The sequence below is a fragment of the Ochotona curzoniae genome, unplaced genomic scaffold, assembly GCF_017591425.1.
Source record: "Ochotona curzoniae isolate NIBS_2020 unplaced genomic scaffold, NIBS_Ocur_1.0 patch438, whole genome shotgun sequence".
NCBI classification, from domain to species: Eukaryota; Metazoa; Chordata; class Mammalia; order Lagomorpha; family Ochotonidae; genus Ochotona; species Ochotona curzoniae.
Genome location: NW_024467015.1, coordinates 12,833 through 29,273, shown reverse-complemented (window position 1 = coordinate 29,273; position 16,441 = coordinate 12,833). Strand labels below are relative to the sequence as shown.

The following is a 16,441-nucleotide window of genomic DNA, read 5'->3' as shown; positions in this document are numbered from 1 at the left end:
GAGCAGGCGTGGTAGAGGTTCTTTCGTGATGCCTTGACTAGGGTGCAACACCTGCCAGTGAATGCAAGACCTGGAACTTGGAGCAGCTAGGCAGGGTTAGGCCTTGGCACCCTCTGGCAAATGCATAAGTTGGGGCTGGGGGTGGGCCTGGTAAGGGTTCTTCAGGGTTGCACCAAATATGCTGCAGCACTTCTGGCATGTATGAAGACCAGGCCTGCTGAAGAAGGGCTGGGTTGAGCTAGGTTGCAGTATCCATTGGTTCAGCATTGGGGGCAGGGCTGGCCACGCAGCTGCATTCACTAGTACGGTGGATGGGCTGCTGGAGGGAGAAAGCCAGGCTGGACCCTGTACTAGCTGGTGCATGAGAGAGCCAGGACTGAGGATCTCCCAGGTGGAGTTTCTTAGGAGGCTCCTCAGCTAGACTCCTGAGTTTGATCTCCGACTTTAGGGGAAATCACACAGCCATGTGATCTGACTCTGGAGCACATGCAGCAGGACTGGGCCATCTCAGTGGCTTGACTTCTGTGTGTAATAAAAGTGTGCACACCCAGACGCACACGAAACACAGCTGACTCATCTAAACCAACGGAGGACTTTGAGTGCCTCTTCAAAGGATGAAAAGAAGAGCAGGTTGAACAACACTCCAGGCCAGGCTTTACCACGGGCACCCAGGTCTCTGGACGTGCTGAGGTAGACACTGTCAGCCAACAGACCTTAGAAAAAAATTTCTCACTTCTGGCATAAGAAAGCCAACAACTTCTCAGAACAATCAAGACCATTCAAGTAATGTGAGTGGTTCAAATATTGTTCCGGAGATTGGTGAGACCCCCGTCATCCTGGACACCGCCACTTCCTTCTTCTCACAGCTCACGAAATTCACACCGGCTCAGTCGCCCACCAATGAGATGTAACCTCATGGCGTCTTACCCGAGAACCCCACCCGCCAATCTCTCACGGCCCCTCCCCTCAACTTCAACCCTCTCACCAATCACCTGTGGCAATCTCAGCCACCCGCTCACAGCGCCTCCCAATTCCCCATGCCCTCCATACCTTCCAGGCTGGCCTGGATTGTGTTAAGATGAGCCTTCATGTATGCCCCCTTCTGTTTTTGTTCTCTTTGCTCTCCCACCACCCCCTTCCCGTTCCTACCCTGCTGGAATAAAGAGCCTCCTAAGATACCTCATCGCGTCTGGTATTTTCAGCTTAAGGTAAAAGAGGACTTGGTTGCAGAATTAGCTGCGCATCAGAACTTTAAGTGTGCCTAAAAACTAACAAGTAATACCCTCGGAACGTTCTTCCCCACCTTGGGGTCTCTAAAGTGACATAAAACAAGCACCCCGGTCCCTGCATTGACGAGGTCTGATAGCAAGAAGCAGAACATTCCTCCCAACCCCCCATTTTCCCTTCCCCTAACCCAGAACAAAGGAGGGAAAATGGAAAATTATCTCACCCACCCCGCCCATCCCACCCTGACTCTCCATCCTAATTGGAGGCCTGGGTGGGTCTGCAACCCCCTCACATTTGTAATATATTTTAAAATAAAATGGAAAAAAAACCATGAACTTCTTAGTTTTGTATGGGCATGAGCATACCCTAAGCTTGCCAGGTTCGGTCTCACACAAAGATAAGCCTTGTATGTGCAGGCATCCATGAAACACACAAATAGGAATGGATTTATTTACCAGCAAGAGAGAGAAAACACACATTCACGAGCGAGTATGGGCTGCCCCAGGGAGAAACAGCGATGATGAGTGGTGGACCAGATGGCTACCCAAACAGAGCGGAGGAGAGAAAGCCTGAGTAGTGGCTCCAGCCAACGTCTGATGAGACAGTTCACCTTGGACATCGGCCTCCGAGCCAGGCGGTGGTGCCCCCCCTTGTGTGAAGCCACCCGGGAACTGGATGTTCCACATCAAGCTTGCTTTGCATATTTTCATCATTTCTCCTCTTGGAAGTCTGGGATGAAGCAGGAAAGGGGATGCCTTGATGGGCAGCTTTATGTCACGTCATATCACCTTGTGGCTTGCAGGCACTGCCAGACCGACAGCACAAGAGCTGAAGCTGGATTAGGCAGCAGGCAGAAGCCAGGAACTCCAGCCCAGCTTTCCGCATGAGTGGCAGGGGCTCCGGCACTGTTGCTGTTGCTCTTCCAGGTGCATTAGCGGAGAGATGGGTTGGGATGTGAGCAACCAAGACTGGAACCGGCGCCCAGAGAGGATGCTGACGTCACAAACTGAAGTTAGTTTAACTGACTAAAATCCCTGGTTCCAAATCAATTTCCTTACTGTAAACAGAGCTGCTAGGAAAATGAAAGGAAAAAAGCCACACGGGTGGGTGGGGGGAAAACAAGTGAAGGCCACAGTCATCTTTCAGAGAAAAAGAAAAAAAAAAAAAGGCATAGGAAAGGAGCAGCTTCACTCATTAGAAGCACAAATTAGAATTACACTATCAACTAAGGGGGATGAACCCCGGTATCGGAGTAGAACTGGAAAGTGTCAGTATGAACAGACGGTCTCTCACGTACAGAGACGGACACTGCATGTGCACGCCAGGTACTCATACGGATGCTCCCTACCTTTCTGCTCAGTCCAGAGACAGCTCCGCTCTAGCAGCAATGGAGGACCCTGCACCCAAATTCTGCTTTCTAATTTCCAATATCTAGTAAGAGAAACCAAGAGCCTTGGCGATATGGCTAGCTCTAGGGCTGGGGGCAAAGAAACCGCAAGATGAAACATTCAAGAAATGCTCAGAAAGTAAAGACATCAAGAAAGAAAGCAAAGGAGAGAAGCAAAGAGAGAAAGAACAAGGAGGAAAGTGGAAGAAAGACTAGAGCTAATCTGAAGAGTTTCTAACTTGGGCCACCACGGCAACAAAAAGAATCTAGAGCTTGGCATTGTGGCATGGCACGTTAAGACACTGGCTGTAAATGAAGATGTTTTAATTAAACAGAATTGTGATCGAATGCTTTAAAAAAAAAAAAAAAGACACTGGCTGTAACCCTGACATCCCATATTAGAGTACTGGTTCAAATCCCAGTCGCTTCCAGAAAAACAGCCCAAGACGGTGCAAACGAGGCCCCCCGCTGTCCATGTGCAAGACCCAGGTGAGGCCCAGGCTCTCGCTCTGGGTTTTCCCAGTCTTATCGTGGCCATTTGGGGAATGCATCAGCAGACGGAGGTCTACCCCATCATTGCCCCATCACTCTGCCTTTTAAATATTTAAAAAATACAGAAATGATTATCTTTACGTAAGACTCTTCAGATTCATACGGGAGAAGCGAAAGCTCTTCCTCACAGCTGAATCGCAGCCAGAAATGTTCAACGGATCTTGGGACAGCATAAGCGTTAGGGGAGCTGAGCTGATTCCTACTTGCTGTTGAAAATCTGCACATATTTTTTGCTGTTCTAGAAAAAGCAATAATCGTTTCTTGGCCTTTTGGCTAAGATCAAGTGTAGAACAATAACAACCTAAGATAAATTAATTTGTGCCACAGTTCATCTTGTTTCTTTTTTAAATATAATTTTCTTTTTGATTATTTTTACATAGTTGACTAGGGTGTGAAGGATCAAGAGATAGAGGAAAATGGGGGAGTCCATTTTTTTTTTAAGATTGATTTATTTATTGGAAAGTCAGATATACAGAGAAGAGGAGAGACAGAGAGGAAAATCTTCCATCCAATGATTCACTCCCCAAATGAGTGCAACGGCAGATGCTATGCTGATCCTCCGAAGCCAGGAGTCAGGAACTTCTTCCGGGTCTCCCACATGGGTGCAGGGTCCCAAGGCTTTGGGCCGTCCTCGACTGCTTTCCCAGGCCACATGCAGGGAGCTGGAAGGGAAGTGGATCTGCCGGGATTAGAACTGGTGCCCATATGGGATCCTGGCGCGTTCAAGGAGAGGACTTCAGCCACTAGGCCACGCCGCCAGGCCCGGGTGAGTCCTTATCTCCACATTCTTTTTTTTTTTTTTTCCTTCCTGTATTTGGCGGAAGGGAGGGAGGAAGTAAAGGCAGAAGCCACACCCAGCATCCCAACCATCCCAGGGTCTAAGGGTCCTGCTCAAATAGTTTTGGTAGCTCAACAGTTCTGAATTGCTGTCAATCCCACCACTCCAAGCACGATGAAATCTCTCCAGAATCTACTGGCTGACATAGTCCATCTTAGAGTCTCCGTTTGCCCAGATATTCACTGCCAACTCTTTGCTGGGGTGGTTGATCAATTTGTTCTGTCCTCCATCCTCTGGGATACCAGGTGTCCTCTGCAGGATCCAGTGTACTGCCATATCCTCCGTGTGCACCTGGATAAGCTGTGCCCTACTCCATCTAAGCCACTGAGGAGGTCCAGCTCTGATACATGCACTCCATGGTCAGACCATGGAACCTGCAATTCTCTCCATGGTTGGGGTTCTGAGATCAGCAGTTCAGTTAGGGGATCCCCAAAGTAACCTCACCTGAAGTGATTCCAGACCTGATTTTGGTTTGTGCATGCCAACACAGGGTCTGGCAGTCTATCGTCCAACTTAGCCCATGCACACACTGCAGTTGTTGGGTCAGTTCTGTCTCCAGCCCTGTCTTCTACACAAACCAGTGGGTGTTGCAGCCCACCCGATCCTGTCCACCACACACTCGGCCCTCATGCAAACCAGTGGGAGCTGCAGGCTAGTTGTAGCGACCCCCAATAACCTTCACCAGGCCCACCCCCGTCCCGGTTTCTATGCTTGCCAGTATGTACAGCAGACTGGTCCAGTCTGTCCCACATCTCATTCAGCTCTCCTACATGTCAATGGGCATTGAAGCCTAGTTCAACCCAACCAGCCCCACTATCCAGCCCATACCCTGGTGCCCGCCGGGGTCACTCTTGCTAGCCATGCCTGCCCCTAGTCCTAGTTCTTGTATTCACCAGTGGGAGTGGTAACCCAACAGGCAGTTGCCCACTCTTTCCCTGATAGACCCATTCCCGCTGCCACATCTCACACTCTTCAGGTGGTTCTGCAGTTTAGCTTAACAGAATTAGCTCCTAGTGCCAGCATTTGCCAGCTGATGCTACGGCAAAGCCCAACCAACCCACACTCCCTCTGGATTATGCATGTACTGGTAGGTACAGTCAACCCAACAGGCTTTCCCCTGATCCAGCTCACATACAGGCCAACAGCCCTGCCCAGCCTGGTCTGCCCCCATCCCAGTTCACACTCACCAATGGGCGTAGTGGTCCAGCAGGGAAGTCCCACGCAGTTCCCCCATCATGTTTGCCTCCTAACCCCCAAGTCTCAGGCGTGCTGGCTGAGTACTGTGGCCCAGTGTGGCATAGCCCACCTCATCTCAGCATTTGCCACTGGATGCCGTAGCCTGGTCCGGGCCAGCCCGCCCCAGTTCTAGCTCACACTGGTGTGTGCTACAGTCTAGCCCAGCCCAGCCCGGCATGACCCACACTCCATTCTGGTTCTTGGATTTACCGAGCTAAATGTATGCCAATGGGTACAGTAACCTGGCCTGGTCTGCTCCCTTTCTTGGTTCTTGTGCTCGCCTGCAGGGACTGTGTTCCAACAGAGGAGCTGCCAAGCGCCCCCACCAGAACCTCTGCTAATGCCAGACCTTGTGCACACCAGTGGGTCTGTGGGCCAGCTCTACTTAGTCCACCTTTTGTCCTAACAGGAACAGTGGCTTTTCCTGACCAGTCCTCACCCATTCCAGTTCTTACTGTTGGATAGCCCAATAAAATTAAAATTGAACCATTGGTGCCCAGGTCGCCTGAGCAGCTGCCTGACCCAGACGGGGTGGGAGGGGGGAACAGTTCATCCTAATTCTAAAAAAACATTGGCTAGTCAGTTATAGAAAGGGAGATAGGGACAGATCTCCCATCCACTCGTTCACTCCCCAAATGGCTGCAACAGTCAGGATGGGGCCGGGCTGGACCAGGGACCAGAAGCTTCATTTTGGGTCTCCCAATTGGATGTCAGTGACCTGGATCAGAGGTGAAGCAGCCAGGACTTGAACTGGCACCCAGTAGGGAGGCCAGCATCACGAGCAACGAGTGGCTTTACCTGCTATGCCACAGTGAATTTTCAGGGTTAGTGAGCCTTGAAAATAACCAGAGAATATCTGGTTAATGTTTTCTCTGTTTACTGAACTATCAGCAGTAACACCTTTTGTCACCAAGTGCTGACAATTACAAGCACGGTAAACCACAGGACTGCCACGAGCTGGATCTTGTAAGAACTCTATGCCTTCTAAGAGGAGCAGTGTCCTTGAAGAAACAAGGTCACTGTGTCAGCTTCAGCAACACTTTCTGAGGCTCCACACAGCTCCACCTGGGCCTCTATTTTGAAATGTGGGGCTATAGCGTAAGAACGACGGCAGCACACCTCGCACAGGTAACTTCTACATTTATTTTATACCAAAAAAGTTATGTGCAACAAATGAACATTCTTACATATTTACATTTTGTTTTTATTTACCAGTTAGCAAAAACTGTCCTAAGCCTCTGATCAAGAACATTTCCCTCTGAACTGACGGAGAAATCTGCCCAGTGAACTCTGTTTTAAACAAGCACGAGGAATAAATAGTTTTGATGGAACATACTATACAGATCATATACCTAATATTTAGGTCATGCTTAATACAGTTTTATAACAAAACATTTTACCTTCTCGGGGTTGTTTAAAAAAAAAAAAGTTTTTTATCAGATAGCCTGGACTCCCATCCCCACCCCTTTTGTTTTACTGAAGGGTAATTTCTCACTGAGTCACAGTGCTGCCTAAAACATCTCCTAAGAAATGCTTGTCTCCTGGGGGAACCGACTGGGGGACAAAGGCTGCCTAGCGAGTCTCCCCCCAAGGAGGCGCCCCAGAACGATGCTGGGTTTCTTTGTTGGCACTTGTCTAGACAAGATTTCCTGACAATATCCACTGGTGTCCAGCAGGGCTGCTGCTGAAAGTTATGAAGTAACTGCCCAAGAGAATTCTGTACTTTTGCGGTCTTTTAAAACAAGGAGTCAAGAAACAAAAAACCAACAAAGAATTTTCATTTTATTGTAGTCTTGGTCCTGTATCCTAGCAAGCAGGTCCAAAGATCCCCACGTACCAAGCGACAATCTTTTCTGTGTGAACATAGTCAGTGCTTTCAGCATTCTTTAAAAGTTAACACATTTTGGGGAAGGGTATACGTACATCAAGTACTAAAGTCTCTCGACACACAGCTCATTAAACCTGTCACTTTCCCACAAGTTTTACCTTCACTGCCAGCAACTAGCTGTAACGAAAGGCCAAATGAAATCCTTGAAGCCACCTAGAGTGCCTGGAATTGATCTTCTGTAACCCATTATGTTTTTTTTTTTTTTCAAATATTTGTGACTGTTACATAAATAAGAAGTTCCATTGGTTGTAAGTCACTTGTGTGCAGTTCTTGCCCTAGTCTGTCCCTCAGCACTTGCGGAGAGCAGCGTTGCCCTGTTCACGCCTCCTCAGTCTGCAACCACAGTGACCTTCACCATTGATCATATGGGACTCCCACCCCTCCCACGCCCCTCTTCTGGGTGGAATACCGTGCAGAGGGACGCCTCGAGCCTTCCAGAGGTAAAACACCGAATTCCACTCACAGGCTCTGTCCCTTACCCACACGGTGACGTTACACTCCTGTTATTGCAGGCAGCACAGGTGCCTCTTTCAGTGAGAAAAAGGGCATTCACCCTACTAGGTCATAGGAATGTGGCATTTTCTTTCTTTCTTCTTCTTCTTCTTCTTTTTTTTTTTTTTAAAAAAAATACAACTGAAACAGTGGTTTCCCCGAGGTTTAAGAAAGCGAAGGAAAACTTGAAGGGTTTGGCTGCATATTTTTCCATGTTTTCTCATATCAGAGTTGAAGAGATTTGCAAGAATGTAACCTCAAGACAAGCTATAACTATACTCTGTTGATTGACACAAAATAGGATGAAAACTCATTTGAGATTGGGACACAGGAACTTGTTTAGCACAAGCGGTGTTATAAATACCACAGACATCTTAACCGTTAAGCCATTTCCACTCTAGTTTAGAAAACAGAACCAGCACACTGCCTCGGTAGAATTAGACACACTTCAACAAGATGACCTCACTGCACAGTTTTCAAATCGGAGGACTCATTTCTCCATCGAAGCCACACGTTCAATCAAATGCTTTCCAGACTTCTCTAACTACTTTAACAACACAAGAACAATACATACATAATCAAACAGGCATTGAAATATTCACATTCATGGGAAAACGTTAGCCTTAGTGAAAGATGAATTAAGCTGTCTTTTTAAGAAACTGGTTAAAATTGGCTAAAAGTCCGTTAAAGTTCAGATGTTATATACCTGCCTTGCTGAAACGGTGACAGTTGCCAACTACTGAATAGTTGCTGATGCTACAAATCTACAGAGCAGGGCCTATCCCCTCCTTTCAAAAAGAAGGCAAAATACAGCACTCAAAAATGCCCAATCTAGTTGACTGTATTTAACAGAATCATTAAGTGAGTCCGAAGCAAACACAATGGTATAAACCTCAATCTAAAGAATCAAATGCTCATTCAGAACTTTTTTTTTTTTTGGTGGAATATGAGTTTTCAATTTCAATTACGAAAGGAGGGAAGGACACTTCTGCCCAAGTTCAACGCACAAAATATTTGGTTTTAGATTTAAGACAGAAGGCACTTTTCACATTCTGGCAGAAGATGTTAACCATAGAAACATACTGTCACAATTCCACTGGGGTTTATTCAAATCGTTGTTAGAAATTCTCACTGCATCTGTGTAGTTACAGAAAGAACAGATTTTACTTCTGTTTGTACCAGCAGGATTTCTCCCGACTAAGTAAACTGAGCAGCGTGTCAGCCCTAAAGCTCACAGAATCCAATAGCTGACTCTGAAACAAACCAGAGATGTAGTTAGTGCAGGAACAAGGAGGGACAAGACCGCAGCGTGACTGACAGGCAATCCTCGGGCAGCGGGCTTTGGCCACTTCCAAGTCCTAACACTGTTGGGTTGACTGGCACCAACGTGAAGAAAAAAATATCTGTGACAATTCAACTACTCTTAAGAGGCTTCACTTGAAAATGCCATTTGAATATTTCCAGTTTTTCTCCAAAGAAATATACCCACTTCCTATATCAGTGTCCCGAAGGCCTTGGACTCGGAGGTCTGGTCACACAACTCATTCTGTGGAAGGTTTTAGAATTCATCCAGTTTTAGGCCTTAACACAAACTTGACTTGAATGGTCAAATTCAGTTTCTTCTTTCAGAGGATGGAGATGAAAGGGAACCGACTGCCCTAAGGTTTCTGGTGTCGCTGCTGCTGTTGCTGCACCCACCGCCGCCAGCGTCTTTCGCAAGAGGCTCTGTTGGGGCTTACCACTTTTTCACTATTTCATCCGTCAACACTGAGCTGAATCCACTTTGTCGCTATGCTTCAACTAAGCCGTACAGGAAGTTCTGCAGGGATGGAGCCAATATTTCTACCTTTATTTACAAATATCACAAAAAAATGGATTCTAGTTGAACCTACAGGTTTAAATCCGTCAGCTAAAAACATAGTACATATTGTAAACATGGCAATATTTAATACAGCATCTATTCTAAAATAGTTTCATGTCATGATCACATCTGTTATACCTGAAATTGAATTTATACACATTAAAGAATTACTAGCAATGGTTGTTCACTTTACAGTTGAGGGCATGGGGCTAGGGTTACATTTTATTATTTCAGAAACATCTTCAAAGTAAAGTTAAAGCTTGTCTTTGATTGGCTTGGCATATCTTTTTTTTGTTTTGTTTTGTATCCACATTCAAAATGAAGATCGACACAGAGAATAGCTAGGGCCCCTTCTAATTTACAGGATTTTTAAAAAATCAGTTTAAGATTCTCGGGGAAAGTGTCTGTTGTGAAGAATCAAAAAAAAAAAAAAAAAATGCTGCAAAATAAACTTAATGGGACAAAAGGGACTTGAGCCGGTCAGTCAGGAGTTCATCATCAAGGCCATCCTCAGTCCTGTTTGGGCTGCAGCTGTCGCTTCCAGGCCTCATTCAAGTAAACTAGTCGTTTGTAGTTGATGATAAGAAGAATGAAGTTCAGCACATATGTAGTGACACAGAGGATGCAAAACTCCTTCAGCACAAAGTACAGAATATAGGCCAGGTACAACGACCCTACGACAGACACGATGGAGGACGTCATGAGGATCAAAGCCGCCACTGCACTCGCGGTCAGGCCTGTAAGAGAGAGACACACGGGCTCAATCAGGCCTCGACGCTGCAGAGGACACATCCGGGTTACAAAATAACATTCCGTGATCTGCGGCAGTGTTGGAACAGTCACCCACCCTCACCCGCCCCCGACTGCAAAGCTCTCAAGTCTGAGAACAGAAACTCTTGGCCTGGTCGGGCAGCAGTCGGTTAAGATTGTGCAGGTTGACCATACAGACGGGACACCAGGGTGATAGCTGCAACGCCGCTGGTGTTATCGATATTTCATAAACTAGGGACAGTGTGTACCAAGAAAATATGCGGTGTCACAATCACGTGAAGCAATGAAGCTGAGTGGAAAGACCAACAGTGTCGACTCTCCTAAGGAGTCAAGGAGCTGTACGTACATGGAGAAGCCCTGCCCTGGCCTTTCACTGCAGGCCTCCCACCTGTGGAAAGCAAATGACCTCAAACAAGGTCAGATGCATCGAAAATGCTTCACGGAACGTGACTGAAACCAACATACTGCTGCAGAAGTGGGAAAAAAAAATCTTGATGATCCTTTCAGAACGCGCTCCCCCCTATTGGAAAGAGGAAACAGCACTTGGCTATTTGGTCTCTCGTGGGTCAGCTCTGATAAAGAAAAGGGAAAAAAAAAAAAAAAAAGAGGGCCCAGGTTTCCAAGACCAAAATAAGCGCCCAGATTCTTGACTATCCGTACGTGCACTGTCTGGTAATTTCCTGTGCCCAAAAACACAGAAAACGCGTGCATTTCTTTCCAGTGGAGAAAATGGAGAACATTTTAAATCACCTTCCTGCCCAGGGGCTGATGCACAGCAGCACGAGATTAAGAACAGGTGGTAACACTCTTTGAGAAGTCACTGACGGAGCTAATATCCTGGGGTCTGCTGGCAAAAGGGAGGAGGGGGCTCAGAGCCGGGGCACAGCCATAAACGCTGGACTTGGCATTGGGACCACTCCAAAGCAGACAATGCTTTCAAAGGCTCTTCAAGATCAAGATGCTGCTGAACTACTTGTGTCAGTGACTGGAAAATCTGGCCAGGCACCTGCTTCTGTTGGTAAAGCTTAACTGCAATCCCGCCAGCCTCATTTACATAAGGCTTGTGGCTGCTGCCAGGTCAAGGAACTGTGGCAGTCTCTTAAGGAAAAAGTTTGTCAATCTTACCCAAACTAAACATTTAAAACTTAAAAAAAAAAATTGTTAATGCTGTCACCTCAATTTTACCTACTAAGGTTAGTTTCACCTTGACATGTGAAAATTATTCGCTTTCTCCGCCTCTGTTTCCTCAACTCTAAAACTGGGATAACAATCACGCTTTTCCTGGAAGACTGCAGTGAAAATTAAGTGAGCTAAAGTAAAGCACAGTGAAGTGAGCTAGTGGGCAACATGGCCAAGGCCCTGTAAATGCCAGCTGATGGGTAAGTGTGATCACAATGTGACTGGGTGTTGGTGACTTGGGGGACATTTCCCCCGTGGGATGTAAGATGGATGTGCTGGCAGCAGGTGACAGCGCCTTCACGCAAAGGGGCTGACTTCACTGTGAACAGAGCGAAGACACTGGAGGCACTGACATGGGAGGGTGACCGAGACAGAGCAGGGACGCACAGGCAGTATGGCAGCTGGACAGCATCTGCCCTTCATATTTAAGAAAAGAGAAAAATTAAGATTATACATTTGTATTTTCTTTCATATATACAAGGAAGCCAAAAACAACAGGCCACTGGTCGGGGGATAAAGCGTACAGAAAAACTGGGGCAAAGGGAGAAGCTGGCTGGACGGGTCGCTGGCTCGTGGTTCCTTCTGAACTTTTGAACTGTGCGGATGCATTATCTGTGGGAAAGTTCAAAGTGCCACGTCAGCAGCCCGGGAGGCAGTGAAGATAACTCACTTTGGAACACAGTGCTGGGTGAGTTACAATGTGTCTCCAACAACAAAGACACTGACACTGTAAGAGCATGTGATGGTCTACAACAAAGCTTCAGAAAATGTGACTGGAAAAAAAAAATATGTATTCATGAAATTAACAAATTAACAGTATAAACAGAAATGACTGCTTCATACAAGCTTAATACAGTCACAGGCTTTTTAAGGCTCTGGCCTAGAAGGAGAAAACAGACTGCTGTCTTGCATTATACTCTCTATATTATTGTTTGGAAATGCAAGAAACCAAAGTGACATTTCTTCCCACCAAAGTCCCTTTTCTGTACATTTATTCATATATGCACAGAAACGTATTTACCTATGTTTTATTCTCTCTAAACGATGCCTTATTCATTCCGATCTACACACAGATGCTTGTTCTCTTTGGATGGATACACACCAGCCCCAGCATGCATCCAGCCGTGACCCACTGCTGGGCTCTTTTAAATAGTGCTGTTCTGACTGTCCTTGCGTGTGCATCTCTGCACCTCCATGGAGGAACATGTAGATAAGAGAATGGTCAAACCTGACAGGACTACCCGAAACCAATCAGATTCACAACTTGCCTCGCAACCAATCAACTTCAAATAGAAAGAAGCGAAATGCGTATTTTTAATCAATCAAATCACAGAGGAGCTCACTGACAATAAAATAGTGAAGCTTTTCTTACAAAGGCAAAAATACCTGGGCTTAATGAAAAAGTCTAAGTTCATATGATTAAAAATTCACAAAACACAAAAAAGGATGAAGAGTGAGGACACGTTCAGAAGATGCATTAAAATGGGGGCTGGCACGATAGTTCAACTGATCAGTCTCTGCTTGTAAGCGCCAGCATCCCATATGGGCGCCGGTTCTAATCCCAGCTGCTCCACTTCCCATCCAGCTCCCTCATGATGGCCTGGGAAAGCAGCAGAGGACGGCTCAAGGCCTTGGGACCCTGTACCCGCTTGGGAGACCTGGAAGAGGCTCCTGGCTCCTGGGTTTGGATCAGCTTAGCTTTGGCTATTGCAGCCATTTGGGGAGTGAAACAGCAGATGGAAGATCTTTCTCCCTCTCTCTTCCTCTCTCTGTAAATACGCCTTTTCAATAATAAAAAATAAATCTTAAAAAAAAAAAAAAAAGAAAATGGGCCATTAGCAGGATCATACCAAATAAACTATCAATAAAAGGAAATTAAAACAGTAAAATCAAAATAACAGCTACTACTATTTAAGTATCAGAAATTTCACAGAAAACACCTTCACAAATGAACACGGATGAAATTTTAGGAAACAGAAAACTATGAGGTTGGGTGAGAAAATGATCTGGTAATTCACATTAAAGCCCACAAAAAATATCTGACCTTTGTCTCATTATAACCCCATGCCTAGAAAGTTACCCCTTAGGAGGCAGGTGCCAGCCCGAGCCCTTGGGCTCCTGACGCCCCTGCAGGAGACTCGGATTAAATTCCAGGCTCCTGGCTTAGGCCCCAGCTTACCCTGGCTGCTGCGAGCATTTGAAGAGTGAATGTGGGGATGGAAGATTTCTCCCTTTGTTTCTCAAATAAACATAAAATTAAGATAAAAAAAAAAAACACCACACTTGGGTCGGTGTTTGGTGCAGTTGTGAGGCTGCTGCTGAGGGGGTCCTGGCTCCCTCCCTTCTGCTCCGGGTGACGACAGGCACCTGCCTCCCTGCTACCCTCAGCGAAGGACCAGCGTGACTTCCAGCCTCCTGGCTTCCACCTTGCTGCGTCCCAGTGCTGGTATTTGGGGACTGAGCTAGCACACGGAAGATCTCTGTGTCTCAATGGAATAATAGTATTAACAACAATTTAAAAGAAGCAGAGGACAATGGACAAAGTGAATACGTGAAATGATGGGATTATGAATGTGGTTTACTGTTCATGTTTTCCTAATACATGATATTTTAAAATAGCCTCAATCTATAAAATAAGGAAAAGCGGCTACCGGGAAGATGGGAGCGATAACTTCCTTGAGAGAGGCTTTTTCTGAATATCACGAGACGCTCCTAATATCCATAATTAAACAACTGATAGTAAATTCAACATTAGTCTTATCAAAATCTCAATGAACCAAGTTTTCACAACACACACATGTGCTACACACTAGAGGTTCTCTCATTAACACGTGTTTAATATAAAGACATACTGTAGGGCAAAGGCACAAAGTACTAAATGGAATACAACAAACTTAATTTTTTGTATTGCTGTTTAAATACTTACCAAGTAATAACTGTAGTATATAAAATATAAGTCCAAAGATACTGTTTGGCTGGTTTAATACACCATCTTTTCCAAAAATGGAACCCAAAAGACCAAATCCTCGACCCCATCTGTAAAATAAGGAAAACCAGTAACCCTACATTTGCGTTTCCCTATTTTTGAAAATATAAAGTTATTTGAAAATGTCATCCAGTTTCTAAGATCAACTATGTTGACAAATGTCTGAAATGTTCTTTTATTGGAATGTTAGTCACGAGATTTGTATAACGATCTAAAATGAACATGTCGCAAATTGCCAATAATATCCATGTAAATCTGACCATTTTGTCTCCATGTTTGGATGTTAGTAGCAGCTGATGGAAGCAGTGGTTGCAGACGGGGGTGGGGGAACAGCGGGGGGCACTACCGCCATTCTAGGCTGGGCAGTCCTTTTGGCAGGGGCCGTCTGGGATGCCAGGGGACTTGGCACTGCTCCCGACTGCTAGTGCCTCATGCCCAGTGTGACTATGACTAAAACTGTCTTTAGCCACTGCCACATACGCCCTGGAGGGGGAACATGACCCCCAGGTGGAAGCCACTGATGGAAACTGCCTGGGTTTTGATAGGCTGGAGAGCTGTTTCCGAACAAATCACAACAGGCTATGCGTAAGAGAACATTTCCTGGGACCCGCCAGAGAAGCTTCTAAAACGTTCATTAAAAAAAAAAAAAAAACCAGACTTAAGAGTTAATATTATCAACTACGTATCTTTCATAGAATCTTATCTGAAAAGTAGAAATTTTTTCATCTGTGACCCATCAACTTTTATTTGTAACTAACTTAATATCTTTGGAATTCTATTTTTCTATTTAAAATAAGAATACTAAATCCAATTTAAGAAAACTTGATACAAATTTACGTTCACTTTCATTAAAAAAAAAATCTCTGAAGATAACTTCATTCTGAATGAATGCTCTCTAAATACCCACGGCAACCATGTGACGTCAACTGGAAAGTGCTCTAAGAAAACTAAACTTTGGTTCTGCAAACTGCCTGAAAACAACAATTAAAAGTGATTTTTATTAACTCCGATTTTACAAGCGGGGCGGGGGGCTGTAAAGACTTTCATTGTTCAGAGCTACACATTGCACAGAACATAAAACTTGATTATATCCATGTATCTGTTGGCTCAGTAAACACTGACTGAGCAGGTACTAGGTGCAGGCTTTGTGCTGGGTTGCTGAGGATCCCAGAGTGAACAGGCCAAACAGCTTCTACTGAGGGACGTATAGCAGTACACAGGTTGAAAAAAGAAGTGAAATGCACGGAACCAGCCTATTCACAGACACACAGGGGAATCGGGAGGGGTGGTCCCTGCCAGCTCCTCTGGAGACTGAAAAGCGCAATCACCCGAGGCTCTTGCTAAAACACAGGGGGGTCTGTGGCATTTCAAAACCCAAACCAAAACACTGCTCAAGGGATGTTGTCTCTTCTGCCCCGAGGGCCAGCGCTCAGGACCGAGAAGGTGCAGAGAAGCTACGCCAGCTAGACAACCAAGATGTAAACTTCTCATTCAAACCCCAATGGGAAGGAGCCGGTCTTGGGACCAACAACACAGAGGTTCTGAATGTGCAAAGAGGGTCATCAAGGTCACGGACAGGGGAGGTTAGCCAGAGGCAGGCCGAAGGCATCACTTAAATTATGCAGGGCCTGGTCTTCAGCCCATGATGAAGAGTTGAATCTTATTCTAATTGCAATAAAAGATGGTTGTGACGTAAGCTCATGCCGGGTCACTGTGTAGGATCAAGCTGCAGGGAGATGGGACAGAGGCTGGCGGGGCAGCAGGGAGAGAAAGAGAGAAACTTTCATGTGATCAAACTTCTCATCTGAAGGATGAATTCAAATTCAAGTCACTGCCTTTAGCGATGGAGATAATTGCGTATATTGCCAAAAGTATCACGGGTATATTGAATTTTTACACATCCAAAACATTGGTCTATGCCTAATTATTCACACAGCATGATGTGGATATTTTCCTTGAAAACAATGCAGCAATGCACAAAGTGAATACGTTATCTCATCAAAGGAATAAATGTTAAGGACTAA

The 16,441-nt window shown here is 45.6% G+C and overlaps 1 protein-coding gene across 1 annotated transcript; it reads right to left on the bottom strand.

Annotated features, from left to right (window-relative positions):
• Nucleotides 1–6,363: 6,363 nt before the first annotated feature.
• LOC121168018 (vitamin K epoxide reductase complex subunit 1-like protein 1) lies at nt 6,364–14,493 on the bottom strand (the record flags this gene model as incomplete). Its single annotated transcript, XM_040997779.1, has 2 exons — nt 6,364–10,218; nt 14,358–14,493. Coding segments are annotated over 2 exons (363 nt in total), but the record flags the coding sequence as incomplete, so codon positions are not given.
• Between the last annotated feature and the right edge of the window lie 1,948 nt (nt 14,494–16,441).